Source organism: Gymnoscopelus braueri (assembly GCF_963280865.1).
Source record: "Gymnoscopelus braueri genome assembly, chromosome: 6".
Taxonomy (NCBI): domain Eukaryota; kingdom Metazoa; phylum Chordata; class Actinopteri; order Myctophiformes; family Myctophidae; genus Gymnoscopelus; species Gymnoscopelus braueri.
The window spans coordinates 31,780,677-31,796,400 of NC_137607.1; the positions used below are offsets into that span (position 1 = coordinate 31,780,677).

The window sequence follows — 15,724 nt, forward strand, 5'->3', positions numbered from 1 at the left end:
TCGTTCCAAAAGGGCATTGGCCTAATTGAAAAAATATCTGATATCTTTGAATTTATTTAAAGGTCTTTTAAAAAGACCGTGCGTAGGTGCTGTCGGGGGAATAAGTATAACTATCTGACATATTCCCTACCAGGATATCCCCTCACAGAGTAATGTGCTGTTGCAGGAGCTGGCGTCTGTCTGCCTTTGAAGCTTCAGCACACACAACTGAGGTCGAAACTGAAACTAGAGAAAAGCAGTACTTTATCTCAGCCGCACATCAGTCACAAGTTTTTAATGACGAAGAAAACCCACTAAGATTATTTGATTAATCGAAAAGTAATCGATAGAATTACCGCTAATCTGTTGCTGTAGCCCCTACTATCTATTATATTTCCTTAAATTGGTCATCTGTTGTATTTCATTTTGCAGTTCTGTCCGTAGCCATCCTGTGCGTTGTCTCCTGAGCGGTCTAGCCAACCCATTATTCCCCCTGCATTCTTTATTTATTAGCTTGTCTAGTAGAAGGGGCCCCTCCCTCCCTGGTCCTTTGTATGTGTTGATACATTAGGCAGAGTGGCATTTGACATGTCGTTCGTCTTTGCCCACCCCTCTCCAAGAAGACACGGAGCCCCAGTGGAATGCGTTCCCATTGAGCGTGTGTGAAACCACCGCATCTGCCCTGCCCTTTGTCACCTCTTTGGCTCCTGCACACTGGGCTTTGCACATTGGCACAAAGGCCCGACATTGTTTTGCTCTTCACACACTCTTGAAGGCAACCCGCTGGTTCTCAAAAAAGCTTTTAGTTGTTTAAAGCTGCAATTGATCTGTAACTTTTTTATTTATTTATTTTTGGGGAGGGGGGGGGGGGGTCTGACTGGGAGTGTCTGCAAACAAATGCAAACAGATCTTATTCGATACCTTAAATCTGTAATCTATAACCTTTTTGGGGGTGGTGAATAAAGCGTTATTTTAACCAATCTGTATGGTATGCTAATACAATGTCACTAACACAACTGTGGTATTTGTGTTTGATCTCCCTGCAGTTCTATTTAGACATTTTGATCCTATGGTTGACAAGTGGTATTGCATGAAGCTCAACACGCAATGTATCCTCTGTAGCTTTCTGTATGGCAGAAGTTTTGGGTAGGAGTAAAACGTTACAGATCAATTGCAGCTTTAAACAATTCTTTGCAATCTTAACTCCCAGGGATGGATGTCAATGCTGGCAACTGTCAGCAATCATGTTGTTTTGCATGAATTTTATGGCAATTACATTTATTCATAAACATTCTTGACATTGTTTACTCCGTAATGTAATTCCATCCTAATGTTTGTGTCCGAGTATGAGTTAGCCCATGCTTATTCTGATGTAATCTACATGTGTCTGCACATGTGTGTTTCTGTATGTATCACGATAACTTATGCTGTGTTCACACTAGCAGCTACAAAGATACAGGCTACCATTTGTAAGCCAGCAACATGAAAATACAAAGATACATCCGACGTTTGTAACTGCTACAGAAGCTGCAACAGGTACAAAGCTACACAAAAGTTGAGCTGGTTTCAACTTCAGCTACAAAGATACAAAGCTACAAATATGCTGTGTATCTTTGTATCTTTTGTACTGTACAGTATCTGCCCGTGTGAATGCAGCATGTCTCTGTGCATCCATCTGTGTGTGTGTGTGTGTGTGTGTGTGTGTGTGTGTACACGTATATTTAGCGCATATTGTTAACTCGCACATACATTATTTCAAGATTTGTAACAGTAAGAAAGCAACTGCAAGCATTGTAGTTCACAGTAGGCTACTATACCACTGTGACACTTTCCAGCATGTTGAGTTTTATGCTCCTTTAGGCATGTCGCAACATGATGAAGAACATACAAAAACATCTCAAACAGTTGACATGACGTGCAACGACCAATTCGTGGGAGTTCACAGTGTTTTATAGACCCTGAAGCCTGTTACTCAACCTTATGTGTTCTATATGTCCTGTAACCTCATCACATTACAGACCATGTAAACAAGGTCTGTGATGTCCTTCCATGAGTGAAACGACTTTAACCACATGAACCCTAGCGTCCTGATTCTGTCATAATAGATGAACATTCTGTGAAAATAGATCTACAAGCTCACATACAAGCTCACGTGAGGTTGTAGATTGGCTGTAAAAGGACTGAGTCAATAATAGACCCCTGGGGTACCCCGGTCAACAAAAATATAGGGTTTAAGTGGTTTAGAAGAGTTCCGGTGGTGTTGAGGAATTTCAGTTTCCTCCTCACACTCTGGTGTTTACATTCTGCAGTAAACACAAAAGAGTGAAAATCAAGAAGAAAGGGGATGATATTGTAATATGGAGCTATGAGAGGAAATATTCAATAACCCAAACTTACCACACATCTACTTTTGCACTTTCTGTTGACATTTTCGATTGACAGCTCAACAGACCAGTCAAGAGAAAGCCTGGGAATGAGGATCAAGCTCAGTTATACGGCCATGTCGCTTGACGAAAATCACGTTGAAAAATGTGAATAATGTGTTGCTTCGCAACGCGGTTGTGCATCCAAGTTTAAATCAGGTTTTAGATTTTCCGGGGATTCACAGCTTGAATGAACTTGAATGAACAAGTGCTATTCAAGGCTTGAAGTGACATGGGAGGGAATGTCATGTATTAACCAGCCTGGCTTTTCATCGTCGGAAAATGGGAAGAATATGAGCAACAATTGAGGACTGCCGGGGGGAGAAGGTCATTCAGAAAAGAAACCATACTGAGAAGAATCAGGGCGGGACAAGTGGCACTCGGCATCCACACCCCCACTGGGTATGAATCAAGGTTAAGGGGCTGCATGCTCCCGAAACCCTGCCAAGCTGGAATAAAAGGCTGCAGTCCTGTGGTTGATGGATGAGATGCCCTTGAAGTGTCAGTACATTCATTAGAACTTTCCCAGTGCCATAGAGAGGCCCTCTATTCTATAGTCTGACCAGTCAATGGAGAATTCGGCTAGTAGGACATTTAGTAGTTCTGTCAGCTAATATCACACCTACATTTCAATGTTGGCCGTCACCACCTACATTACACCTCCACACTGTTTGCAAGGTTGGTTCCTATCTTGGGGCCCTTTAATCCTGCAGCAAGGAATACCATTAAACACCATTAAAAAAAACTTCAACCACATAATATTCATACTAATTTGCTTCAATTTACTGCAATTTTGAAATGGGATGTTATAGAGCATCGCAGTTGCGGCCACTTCCGGGTTCCACTGAAAAATACTCAATGCATTTTTCCCATTGACATTTCCAAAAATATTTATATCAATTATTTTAAGCCTAGAATCAAGCCATCCAGGGTCCTGGTGAATCATGACCATAAAATGTTTGATTCTGTGAAGAAAAGAAAATTGAAAACGGCAAAACAAAGGGTATTTATTAAATATAGTATATCATATAATTAAATATAAAATAAAAAAAATCACAGAAAAAAATGTTTTATGGTCATGATTCACCAGGACCCTGGATGGGTAAGACTCTTAACCCCAATTGCTCACAGGTTCTCATTGGAAACAAGACCGCAAGGACTTTCATGAACGACCTGTTAAAAGGAATTATCCTTATCCTTATCCTTATGGCTTGATTCTAGGCTTAAATTAATTGATATAAATATTTTTGGAAATGTCAATGGGAAAAATGCATTGAGTATATTGAAGTGGAACCAGGAAGTGGGCGGGAACTGCGATGCTCTATACCCCTGATAGTGCAGTCTGACATACTGTGTTTTCCGTTGCTGTGTAGCCCCTATCCCTCTTGTTAGGAATGGGACGACATTCTTGCTTCCTTTCTGTGTTGACAGCTTTTTGCTCTTTGATAGTGCAAGACCAGAGACACATGTCAGCAGACTCAGCACCCATCAGTAGAGAAATATACTATGATAATACAGGCTGTAAAATCTTCCGTCGTCATGTGCATATATGTGTTCTGGTCAAGGTCTCCCAGCTGTCTCATTTTACACTGGCTCCCGTGTTCCTTGGGGGACGCGGCCATGTCAACCGTCTCTTCAAAGACCCTCGCTGATTTATGTCTGCGTTTAGAGGTAGACTAGAACCCACCTCCCAAACGTTGGTTCTCTGTGTTCACCCTTGCTCGATATGCTGTTCATAATTGGTCATGCTCTGAGATGTTTTACCAACAGGTGCTGACTGCATAGAAGTTTTTAGAGCTGCTGAAGAGAAACCAGACTCCTTGTCTTTACCACAAGAACCACTTCCACACCTCTCTTCTCTCAGATCCATCTCAGCCATCTTTATTGAACAAAGACATAAAAGTTGCAACTGATATCAGAGCACTGCTGCAGGAGCTGTAGTCGAATGTGTTATTGTCTCCGCCAGGCCGAAAGGCATGGCGAGAGTATGTTTTGCCCCCTGTCCGTCCGTCCGTCCGTCCGTGTGTCCGTGTGTCCGTGTGTCCGTGTGTCCGTGTGTCCGTCCGTCATTCTCTCATTTTGTGTACAGCTAATCTCCGGCACCGTTGGCTTGATCGCAGAGAAACTGTGCACACACACTCCCTGGATGCCAGAGCAGAACCTCTGCCCCAAATGTTTCACCTGGGCCTGTTATAGCGCCACCAGGAGGCCGCTTTTTGCAAAACAAATTTTTTGACAGTACTCCTACAGATTGTATCCAAAAATCCCCCAAATCGGTACACAGTATCTCTATAGTCATTAAAAGAAACGGCTCATTTCAGATTTTTCATATTCCATCCTGATTGGCAAAAATTGTCTTTCAAAGTTTGCAGGAGTACTCCGTTTCGAACAAAATACCTCGAATCATGAACACAGCATGCAATTTCCTTGACATTTTGCACACACATTCCCATTAGGCCGAGGAAGAAATGCCATTTGAAAATGTTCAAATCAGCCTCATGGTGGCGCTGTAACAGGCCGATTCGTGTTTTTACCTATAACTGCACCGATCAGTGTAAAACTTTGTATGCACACTCTCTAGAGGCCAAGGAAAAACCTTTGCCCTGCATTTTTCACATTTGCCTTTTATAGCGCCACCAGGAGGCAGACTTATGTAAAACATTTTTTTTGATATTAAGCCTTCAGATTTGATCCAAATTTCACGCAAATCGGTACACATGATCTCTATAGTCATGTGATCAAGACGGATCTGTTTGATTTTTCATATTCCATCCTGATTGGCTAACATTGACATGTAATGTTTGCAGGAGTGGCCCGTTTTGAACAAAATGCCGCAAATCATGAACGCAGCGTCCGATTGCGGTGAAACTTTGAATGCACATTTGCACTACGTTGAGGAACAAATGCCACCCTTTTAACATTGGCCTGTTATAGCGCCACCAGCAGGTCAAATTTAGCAAAACAAATTTTTTGAAAAAAAAATCTCAAATCATGCATGCAGTGTCCGATGGCTGTGCACGGCCTAGGAATAAATGGCACCCCTTTCACATTGGCCTATTATAGCGCCACCAGGAGGTTAGAACAACATTTCTCAAATCATGCATGCAGTGTCCGATTGCTGTGCACGGCCTAGGAATAAATGGCACCCTTTTCACATTGGCCTATTATAGCGCCACCAGGAGGCCATAATAACCTACCTGACCTGGCGGAGACTTGTGCTCCGAGGAGCACTTTTTCTAGTTTATACTTGGTTGTGCAGCACCGGTGTGCAGCAAAATATACATCAACCTTCAGTCTACTCTGAGAAATGGGTCTCTGCTGATGTGATGATTTCAGTTTTTAGTCAATGGGTTGATTGTTGCTGCGAATGCGATATAATTTATTGTTTGAGCACCTGTTAGCGTGCTCTGCAACTGAACAAAGCTTTGCTTGTGTAATCATCCTCGCGTTTGCTCCCTAACTCGACTAGACAAGGTCTCAGCCAGTGTCCCTGAAGCTAGGGTTCTTTTCTATTTCGTGCCAGCCAACAACTAACCGGCGGATTAATTTGTCACTGTGGAGTATTTGGGTGATGCTCGGCTGTAGACAGGTTTGTGGGACATTTGGCCTCGGATTTCACGCTTTGATGGGAAAGTTTATGACTTCCCTGATGGAGTTCAGGGCAACCGGCCGCCACCCCCCCCCCCTTCATCCCACTCCAACAACCTCCTCTTTTCCAATTTTACTGCTCCAGATTGCTTCATGATGAATCCTTTTCATAGGCAATCCAATGGATTCAACTCACTCTATCCCAATGAAAGGCTTTATTCACTTCCTGTATTTGTGGCCCATGGCTTGAGGGTGAGTGAGTTACAGCAGTAACAACACTGCAGGGCTAGTGATTCTTTAGTCCAAAGCCCCTTGGAAAAACACAAGCGGGCGGAATATTGTGCTCCTGAAAGTGTTTTTGCGTGGCCCATGGTCCATGGGAATCTTGCCCCGCAGTGGAGAAGAGAGCAGGATTGATTTAATCCCCTGGTTCATATGAGAACTAGGATGCCTCCGTTTGGGAAAGCAGACATATTGACACAGACAACAGTCCTATGAATCCCCCTGTCTCCTACTTGCCTTTGCTGTAATCAATCCCAACTTATGAACAGGCTTATTCAAACTCCTTTTTTGAGGCCACATTATGTTTTGTGAAATAAGAGTTGAAGTTTTCTAGAATTACCTTCATAACTTAATGTGTCCATCTGAAGAAATCATATTTTTTTGTTTTGTTTTACTGAAAGATGCTGGGAACTAGAAACACACTGGGGGAAGGGCATGTTTGTTTATCTTGGGAAATGGCTTTGTGGGAATATCAGATTTGTTCCTAACTGGCACATGGGCTGACATCACTTCCTGTACCCAAACCCTTGGCATCGTGCCGGGCTTGAAGGGCAGCAAAGCAAACTTCTTCTATTTCCTCACCTTTCTGTCTGTAATTGTTTAGTCAAATGTTGCCCTCATATAGTATAATATACAGTAGGCCTGCTGTAAGATAGGCAGTTTGTGAAGCTGCCCAGAAAGCAACTAATTCTTCAAAAGCCCCTCTAGGTCATCTTGGGCCATTCCTGAATCATTATGATGTTTAGTTTATACAGCTGAAGGATCTTGTGGTTGTGATATTCCTAGAAACCAGGCCAGGCCTGGAAATAGTATGTGGTCTGAGGAAAGGCGAGAAAAAGAACAGGGTACTCATCTGCACAATAACCTTTCTCTGACCTCAGTTCATTATACATACAGTGTTATACATAATTGTTTTATCTCTGGGTAGATGCTAGATAATGATCAAATGTTTGACCGTAACAACAAAATCCATATAGTAATTAGCACTTGAATTTCACAGAAGCAGCAACACAGAATTTTCAGTAGTAGGAAGCTGATGACGAATATAAATAGTGTCAAGTGACATCACTGCCTGCACCTCAGTGTGTTTAAATATGTCAGAAGCGGGTTGGCATCCACAGTATTTATACAGTCTCACTCTCCTTAAATAACATTTGGGTTTACTATGTTCACTTCCTGTCTTTCCACTCGCCCTGCCATGGGCAAACCCACATGCATTTTCCGAATATTCTAAAGCGATTAAAAGCAATCAGGATCCGGAGAATAGAAAATAAATTTCACATGTACTTCTTGTAATGCCATATCTTGTAATGTCATATCCAGTGTTGCTGTTAGAATCAATCTGTGTATATTCAGTGATAACCGCCAATATAAGCGTAACGAGAATAATAAATGCTCCTAGGAAGCTGCGGTGGTATCAAGGTACAAGGGACAAAATTAGTATCTTGGAGAAACACAACTGGTTTAAGACACTAATGTCTATTGTTTACAATGAGTAGGCTATATATGCAAACTGCTGTGGGCAATTAAGTGAAGGATTTCCACTGCACTACTGATTTCTGCTTGATTTAAAATGTTACGGTACACTGGAGGCTAAAATTCAAGAAAATACACCAGATACCAGTTTTGGCAAATGTCAAGTCTTACTTTCTTATTGAATGCCCTCCCCCACAGTCTGAGTGGGATTCTCTGCTGTAATAACGAGAATAACATGGGTCAGTCTGTAATTTTCTGACAGAGTGCCTCCCTCCCCCTAATTTCTCACTTTCCCTCTGAAAACCGCACAGTGTGAACACACAGGCACATGTGGTTTTTAACCTGTGACTATGTCAATTATAGGCCATCTGTTCAGATCCATCTCTGATATTGTGCAGGCCTAATTCCTCCAACACAGTCAATTAAATGCCTCCTGCCCACTGGCTCATGCTTAAAGACAGACAGTCCTGTCCTTGTCTTGGCCAATAGTGTTGAAAGGTCCAGGGTATCTTCTCTTTCTAATTTTCTCTGGCATCTTTTAATTTTGCTGTGACCGTGTGGGTGGCTTGTTCACATTGCCCTATTTTTGGGACTTGCGCAAGTAAAAATATTCCCCTCCAAAGGTTTGACTGACATCTATTTAAATACAGAAACTAAATGACTCTTCACACTCGCTTTAACACATTAGGCGAGAGGCAATAGCAGAGTTTACACACACACAGTACTTCTCAACTTAATGAGGAATCGTTAACACCATAATGTTAAAAGTCGTCTTTGCTGTTTGAGTTAGCCTCTTCACAGAGACGGAGCTGTGTTTATCCTCACTGGGTTCTGCTCCTCTCACTGTGTTGGACTCTCCTGCAGCGCTGTGCCTCAGTGGCGGGGATGATGGGATGTTGATGTTGAGTCTGTCCAGGCAGATCGGGAGCACGCTGTCTGGCCAGGCACACAGGTGTACTTTCTGTCCCACGCTCCGCACTGCACCCCTTCTGGGCCTGCTCCACTCTCCATGCCTAAGGAGCTCATCGCTGAGAGGATCCAGAGAAGAGACAGAAAGGCACAGGCCAATGGGAACTAAATCCCCTCAACCATCCCCCCTCGCTAGGAAATGTTTACCTGATTTGAGTAGTCTAAAAGGAAGCCCCAGGGTTCAACGTTAAAGCTGAACTTTTGTAGAACCCAGGGTTGTATAAGACCAAATCTTTATTTGTTGCTTCTGTGCACGACAAACCAGAAGTAACAATTCCATTAGCTCATTTCATGGTGAAACACATCTCAAAATCAACCTTTTAGAACATTAACGCACTGAAACAAAGCAGAGTCATGGACTGGGAAATGATATTGCTAAAGTAAAATAATTGACTTTATTCATGTTATAGGCTAAGAAGTTCTCTAGTGCAGAAAAACTTTATTGGTGTAATGCAAGCTCTGCCAGCAGTAGATGAAATATGCCAGAAAAAATGTCCTACCAAGACTCATTTGTTATGTATTGGCAGAATCTGCATTTGTTTGTGCTAAAAGTTCGATTTTAGACCTGATTCTTCATACAGTGACAATGAATTGAACCACTAGACTAGGCTATGTGTATGTCCGGTTCCTCAATCACAAAACAGATAAGCAACTTGGGCAAGACAGCTAGATACAGTATTTCATTCAACCCAAGGTTCTAGAAAAGTTCAACATCACTTTAAAATTAGTCCCACTGCACAATCTTGAGTGTGCACTGTGCAGTTAAACTCTCCTTTCGTTCAACTCCTCTGCAGTGTCAGTACACCTTGGTTGCTTGAGAGGTGTTGCCCTACATACTGTAAAGACTATAGTGACATTTCCACAACTTCAGTTTAATTTATCTAGCAATTATTAAACTTCATTATAGATTTTTTTCCCAGTTATTTCTAGCTAGATTACATTTCAGCTTGTATTCCAAGCTTTCTTCCCGCTGCCAGAAGAGGGGTTTTGAATTCATTGGAGAGATTACTATTACAGGTGGAGTATCACATTTACAATCAAGATATTGCTGCATCTGTTAGTTTTCGGGGGTGCCTGCCGTGCTTTGGCCCGCAGGAGCGTCTGGTGGGCTCAGGCCATGGAGTTGTTTTTCATCCAGACTGAACAACAGCGTCTCTCATTCCTCTCCTGTGGGCGTTCGGCCGGGCCAGGCGAAAGGCACCAGCAGCTGCTGGACAGCACGTCTCTGTGCTCCATCGCTGACAGAGGAAGCAGAGTGATGGAGGGAAGGAGGGAGAGAGAGAGAGAGAGAGAGAGAGAGAGAGAGAGAGAGAGAGAGAGAGAGAGAGAGAGAGAGAGAGAGAGAGAGAGAGAGAGGTATGGGCGAGGAAAGCAGGAGAGACAGGCAGACAGAAAGACAAGGTGACAGAAGAGAGAAGGCTGTGGCGAGGACAGCAGATGCAAGGTCTCTTTTTTCTTTTTTTCCCTCTACTCTCTCCTTGGAGGTTATAGGCTGATGGTGATAGCAGATGTGACGGGATTAACAGTTCGTTTGGTCTCATCTTAAAGGGGGGGGGAAATAGTTATAAGTCTTTTGTTGTTTCGAAATTAAGATGTGCAAGTAAAGTTTCACTTAACCTATTTTGGACATACTGTATATGTAACCTTGGAAATAAATACATAAAACCCCACAGTTGTGAGTCATGTAGGCCTGCTGTATAATAATAACAATAACCATTGTGAAATTATCTAACAAACAAAAAAGATACGCACAATGAAAATCATTGCCACACGGAGACATTGTTTATTACTTCAAGCTCCACTGTTGCATGTTTATCGAATGCCAAGTTTCCGTCTTCTGTTGTCTGAATCGGTGCCAGTTTTATTTTTCCAATAGCCCTCTATTGTCTGTTGTCTTTGTTTCAAGCAGTTAAATAAAGAAATCATATTGCTGCCCAATGAGTACCGTAATCATTTGGCGGTCTTCCAGAGTTGAGATCATTTTTTTTTGTCTGTTTGTCTCCCTTGGTGTTTGTTATTCCACAACTCCAATACGTGGGGGGGAGGGTGGGAGGGAAGGGGGGGTTGAGTACCCTCAGATGTGATTGGTGGAGGGAGGCGTGATGATGACTGTGGTTGGAGAGGGACCCTGGCTTCAGTCCTGGGGGAGGAAAAGGGAAGAGAGAGAGGGGGTGGGCGGGCAGTGAGTGGAACACCGATGCTCCACAACAAGGTTTTGCCATTAAACGCTGTCCTCCTTCTCGACACGGCCGACCAACGGTGACATGTATTTTAGCGCTGGCTCCCGTCAAGCTGCTTCAAAGAGCAGGTCTCTGAGGAGGACGGGGAAAGGAATTCACACACGCACAGAGAGAGTTGAACAACAAAGTCTAGGTTAAGACGTTCGTCAAAGTCGACTTGGGGGTTTGTCCTCGGAGACGAACAGGAGCAATAAAAAAAAAAGGCATGTCTGTTTGCACACAACACAGGGGGTGCGGTGAGGGGGGGGGGGGTTGTGCTGTACAGTACTGTACTGTATATCTGCCTACACTGATCAAACATAGGCCTACAGCACGGCCACGGAGGGGAAACAATAGCTATGTGTTCAGAGCGAAGAACCTTCCCCCCCCCCCACACCCCCCGCCGTTGAGGGACGGCCCAGTGTTTTTGGAGACTGTTGAGGGAGAATTTAAAGTTGTTATCTCCCTGTCTTTCACTTTGACTCTAATTATTTCCAAATGTTCCCTTCTGATTGCTATTGGCAGCCTTTGCGTGTGTAGAGTGCTGTGTTAGAAACATGAGCGGCTCTTGCCTGGCACAGGCCCGTGGGGTAGAGTGTGTCTGTGTTTGTATGTGTGTGTGCATGTGTGTGTGTGTGTGTGTGTGTGTGTGTGTGTGTGTGTGTGTGTGTGTGTGTGTGTGTGTGTGTGTGTGTGTGTGTGTGTGTGTGTGTGTGTGTGTGTGTGTGTGTGTGTGTGTGCGCGCGCGCACAGGGGGGCGGGGGTGACTGACCTGCAGGAAAACCTGGCCCACAGGCATCCCCATGGGATATGACGTTCTAATGGAAAAGGCCTGTTTCCAACCTCAGGGCCACGTGTGTGTGTGTGTGGTTTGTGTGTGTGGTTTGAGTGTGTGTCCGTGCAAGCGTATGTGGCTGCCTGCCTGCATGTGAGATATGTATTTTCTCATGTGTGTGTGAATCCGTGCATGCACTCAAGTGGCTAAATCTGAGATGTAAAGGACGGGGAATGTTTACACTCGCACTAGCGAGATGTCAGATTGCGGCAGAGGTCGTTACCCACCTATAAAGCTTGTGGTCGGTGTTAGCGGAAATGTCCTATAACGTGCAGGGGCAGATCCCGGATGTGAAGTGCCTGTCATATAAAGATGTCACGGTCTGGGTTTTGAATCGAGCGATCGAGACATTTCCCAATGTGCTGAACTGCAGGCTGATGCTGCTTTACTAGGCCAGCAGACAAAACTCTGACAGAGTTTAGGCAGGTTACACAGTAAATCCTCTCAGTTTTAACCACCAATTATGATCAACATGATCAGAAATTGAATATATACTGTATATATACTTTTTTTCCCCTGGAAACAAAACAAAAAAAGGAAACATGATGAGGGCAATACCTAATTTTCAGTGTAGCGTTTACATAAAACAGGTAATAAAATCAAAGCAAATCAAATACAGTCAGGCTACTACAAGACACTGGTAATCTATTGTAGGCGTTGGCATTCCAAAGTAATAGAGAGGAAATTTTCCATTTTATAGAAAGTGACTTTATAAATAAACAAATACTGTATTACCTTTGGATATGGCCATCCCACGTTTCTATATAAAACACAATAAGAACTTCCACTAGTTATAAACCTCAGTGAATTATAAACAGCATCAAGGGATTGAAGCGCAGAGAAAGCAGCTGCATGCCTGTAAATTCTCTCCATAATCAACACTATTTGAGTCTCTTTCTATAGGCCTACCAATATAAATAGCTATAGATAGCTTGGAAAAACTCTTAATATAAATATGTATTTCTTTATAAAATTGTCAACATGTGATTTAAAATAGTTAACCATCAAGCCAAATGCCAAGGTATTTATAAGGGGAGACATGCTCAATGTGTCTGCCATCTGAAGTACAAATGTGGGTATTGGTGCAGTTAAAGTTCTTTGGCTCTGCAGATCAGCATGCATTTGGGTTTTCATCACCATAAACATGAGTTTGTTTAAGGAATCCTTTTTCAACAGTATTAAAGGAAACAGAAATACAACATCTGATTCTGCGGTTGATGCAAAAGTTGTATGGGGGCCTAATGCAATTCCCCCTGCTTCTGTCCAATCTGTCTCCTCCTAGTGGTGGTTCAGGTAGAGGTAGGGCAACAGGTCACAGGTCAATCTAGTCAATTTACGTCTATAAATCAATCAATGTCAAAATTTGCTTTATGATCTCTTCTAAAAACCTTACATCCCCTTAACTAACCAGTGTCATAAAAGTACACCCAACGGCACATAGAAGTATATTATTCATAGATGAGAAAAAGAGAAAACACCTCCTACATATGACCTTTTTAGGAAACCGTTTTCGAAGAGGGTGTTAATAAGGAGTCATGCTCTTTTGTCCAGTGATGTGATACCTCTTTAATAATCCCCACCTGGCTGTTCTGAGAGTGCTACGAGTCGACCTGTGTGACACGCGGAGACATGGCCGGTGTGAACCAGGTCATTAAATAGACCTCGATGATAATGTCTTGTGTCGCAGCTCTGACCCCGTCACCAAGGCAACTACCCGAAGGCCATGGCTAATGGCTAATTATGGGCTGTACCACACCAAGTGCACCTAAGTGTGAAGTCTGGTCCTAAGTGATTAGCGAAGGTCAAATTTGACCATTTAAGGACAAGAAAAGGGTGTCTGAGGGGAGAATAATTGGCGAACTGTAGGTTCTCTTAATTATAATACGTCTAGCACATAGTGTAGCCAATAGTGGGGCAACTCTCCACTCCTTTTTCTGTTGGAGCACTGACTATTATTGAGCGATGGTTTATTCTAACCTATGGTATAATTACATTTCTTTTTTACCACAGTGCCTGTGTCTCGCAGCCCATGTGAGCTGCTGCCAGTGGGAATGGGCCACCCGGTGCGGGCCATGCTGAAGAGCTTCACTGCACTGTCAGGCTGTGCCAGTAGGGGCACCACTGGCCTCGCGCAGGAGGTTCACCTCATCAACCTGAGGGGCCACGGCCACGCCACTGAAGGGCCAGAGGGTTCCCTGCCAGAGGTAAGTCACCATTAAGCATAAGATACGTATACTTCATTGAACTGCAACAATGTCTCAACGAAAGCATCGGGTGTCGTACAAGTTAGCTTGTGTAGAAAGATATACACGTGGATAGCTTGCTAATTCAAAATAGTCAAGAACCACATTTTAGTCTTTTGGACAAAGCCAAATGAGAGTGAGGTTAGAGCCAGGAACCCTCTACACGTTAATAAAACTCCCCCGTATAATAACTGAACTGAACTGAACTGAACTTCCCAAACCTTTTCAAAACAAGGGGCGTCCGGGTGGCACAGTGGCAAGTCCCTGCCCACCGCCGTGGAGACTGTGGTTTGAATCTGGTTTGGCTGGGGGTTCTTATGAACACGACTGGCTTTTGCTGGTGGGAACGGAAGCCGCAAAAGCCAGTTGTGTTCCTTCCCAGTGAAACTCCTCATTGTCAGGTGAAAAGAAGTGGCTGGCGACTCTTGCCTCCCCATGCCAGCTCTAGGGGTCAGCAGTGACAGAGACAATACAACAATACACACTGGGGAGTGGCTCGACATATCCAGTCGAGCCACTAAATACATTCAGCCCCGATGAAATCCGCCACGTCTTCCCACTGCCCTCTTTCGCCCTCATAGCAATCAGTGGCCCTGACGGCTGGCATCCCTTCCCCTTCCCCCTCTTGCAGAGAGGAAGCTAAAGAAAGGCTCACTGGCCAAAGCAAGGGAGCAAAAGAGTGTAAACATCCGTGGGAGATCAGATTGTTATTGGAGGCTCTGCAACATGCGGTCAAATAAATCTGTCCTATCTGTGTGTGCACCGTAAACAGGCTCAGTTTACCTCGCACAGCACTTGACTTTCTAAAACGCCAAAGAATAAGCCTGGAATGTATCAGGCGTTACAATGGAGGAATCCAAGTAGTACTTTTATTTGTTTAGAACAAAACTCTTTAGCGCAGTTGCACGTCCCTTGCTAGTGTTGTGAATGTTGATGTTAGATGTCAGAGCCCTTGTCTTGCTGGTTTAAGGTGCTCTGTGGCGATATCGGATGACAAGGCTCCCCACTGTTTGCACTAGTTCAAATATGAGTCACTAGGCCTGCAGCCTGGCTCGATGTGCTGCGTCTGGATTTTCAGAGGGTCCTAAATTTCCAACCCCTCTTAGTCATGGGTGTGTGAAATGCGTGTATAGACTTGCCAATGCAATTCTGCTGCTGATGTAGGCTTAAACATGGCCAAGGCCAAATGAACAGAAACCCCATCTGTGAGTGTGACATTCAGTGTGCTGCATCAGCACTCCACCAGTACATAACTCTGGTGATTGTAGCTCTGTGTTAGGTCAATGATCTAGTTGCTATGTGTTAGACGAATACAGGAAGTATATGTGTCTAGATCAGTCTGGCCGCTATATATGCCAGTATTTGACTTTATTGACAACATCGATATCTGTAATTATGCAGCCGATGTGTCCTGATTTGTAACCACTTTCAGCCTGCCGTCCGTCCCTATTTTGGGCATGTAAAAAAAAACTATTTTTTCAAAAACTTCAATAAAATCTATGTTTTTCAAATAGATTTGAATTCACTTTGTGCTTTTTGAAAAAAATATGAGTCAAAATATCAGTAATCGGCGGTCTATGACTCCATAATCGGGATCGCCATCGAGGGCTCAAAAATCTGTCATCGGTCAGGCTCTAGAAGAGTACAGGAATTATGATCCTCTTCTGATTTGACTGAAATTGTTCAGAACGAGTCAAGAGAACTGATTCC

General features: G+C 43.5%; 1 protein-coding gene across 1 annotated transcript in view; it reads left to right on the top strand.

Annotated features, from left to right (window-relative positions):
- The window catches only part of tgfbr3 (transforming growth factor, beta receptor III), an 81,739-nt gene that overhangs the window by 13,813 nt on the left and 52,202 nt on the right, over window positions 1-15,724 (top strand). Inside the window, exon 3 of the mRNA XM_080431518.1 lies at window positions 13,782-13,975. Within this exon, the coding sequence (XP_080287644.1) occupies window positions 13,782-13,975 (194 nt within the window). The remainder of the gene's footprint in view (window positions 1-13,781; window positions 13,976-15,724) is intronic.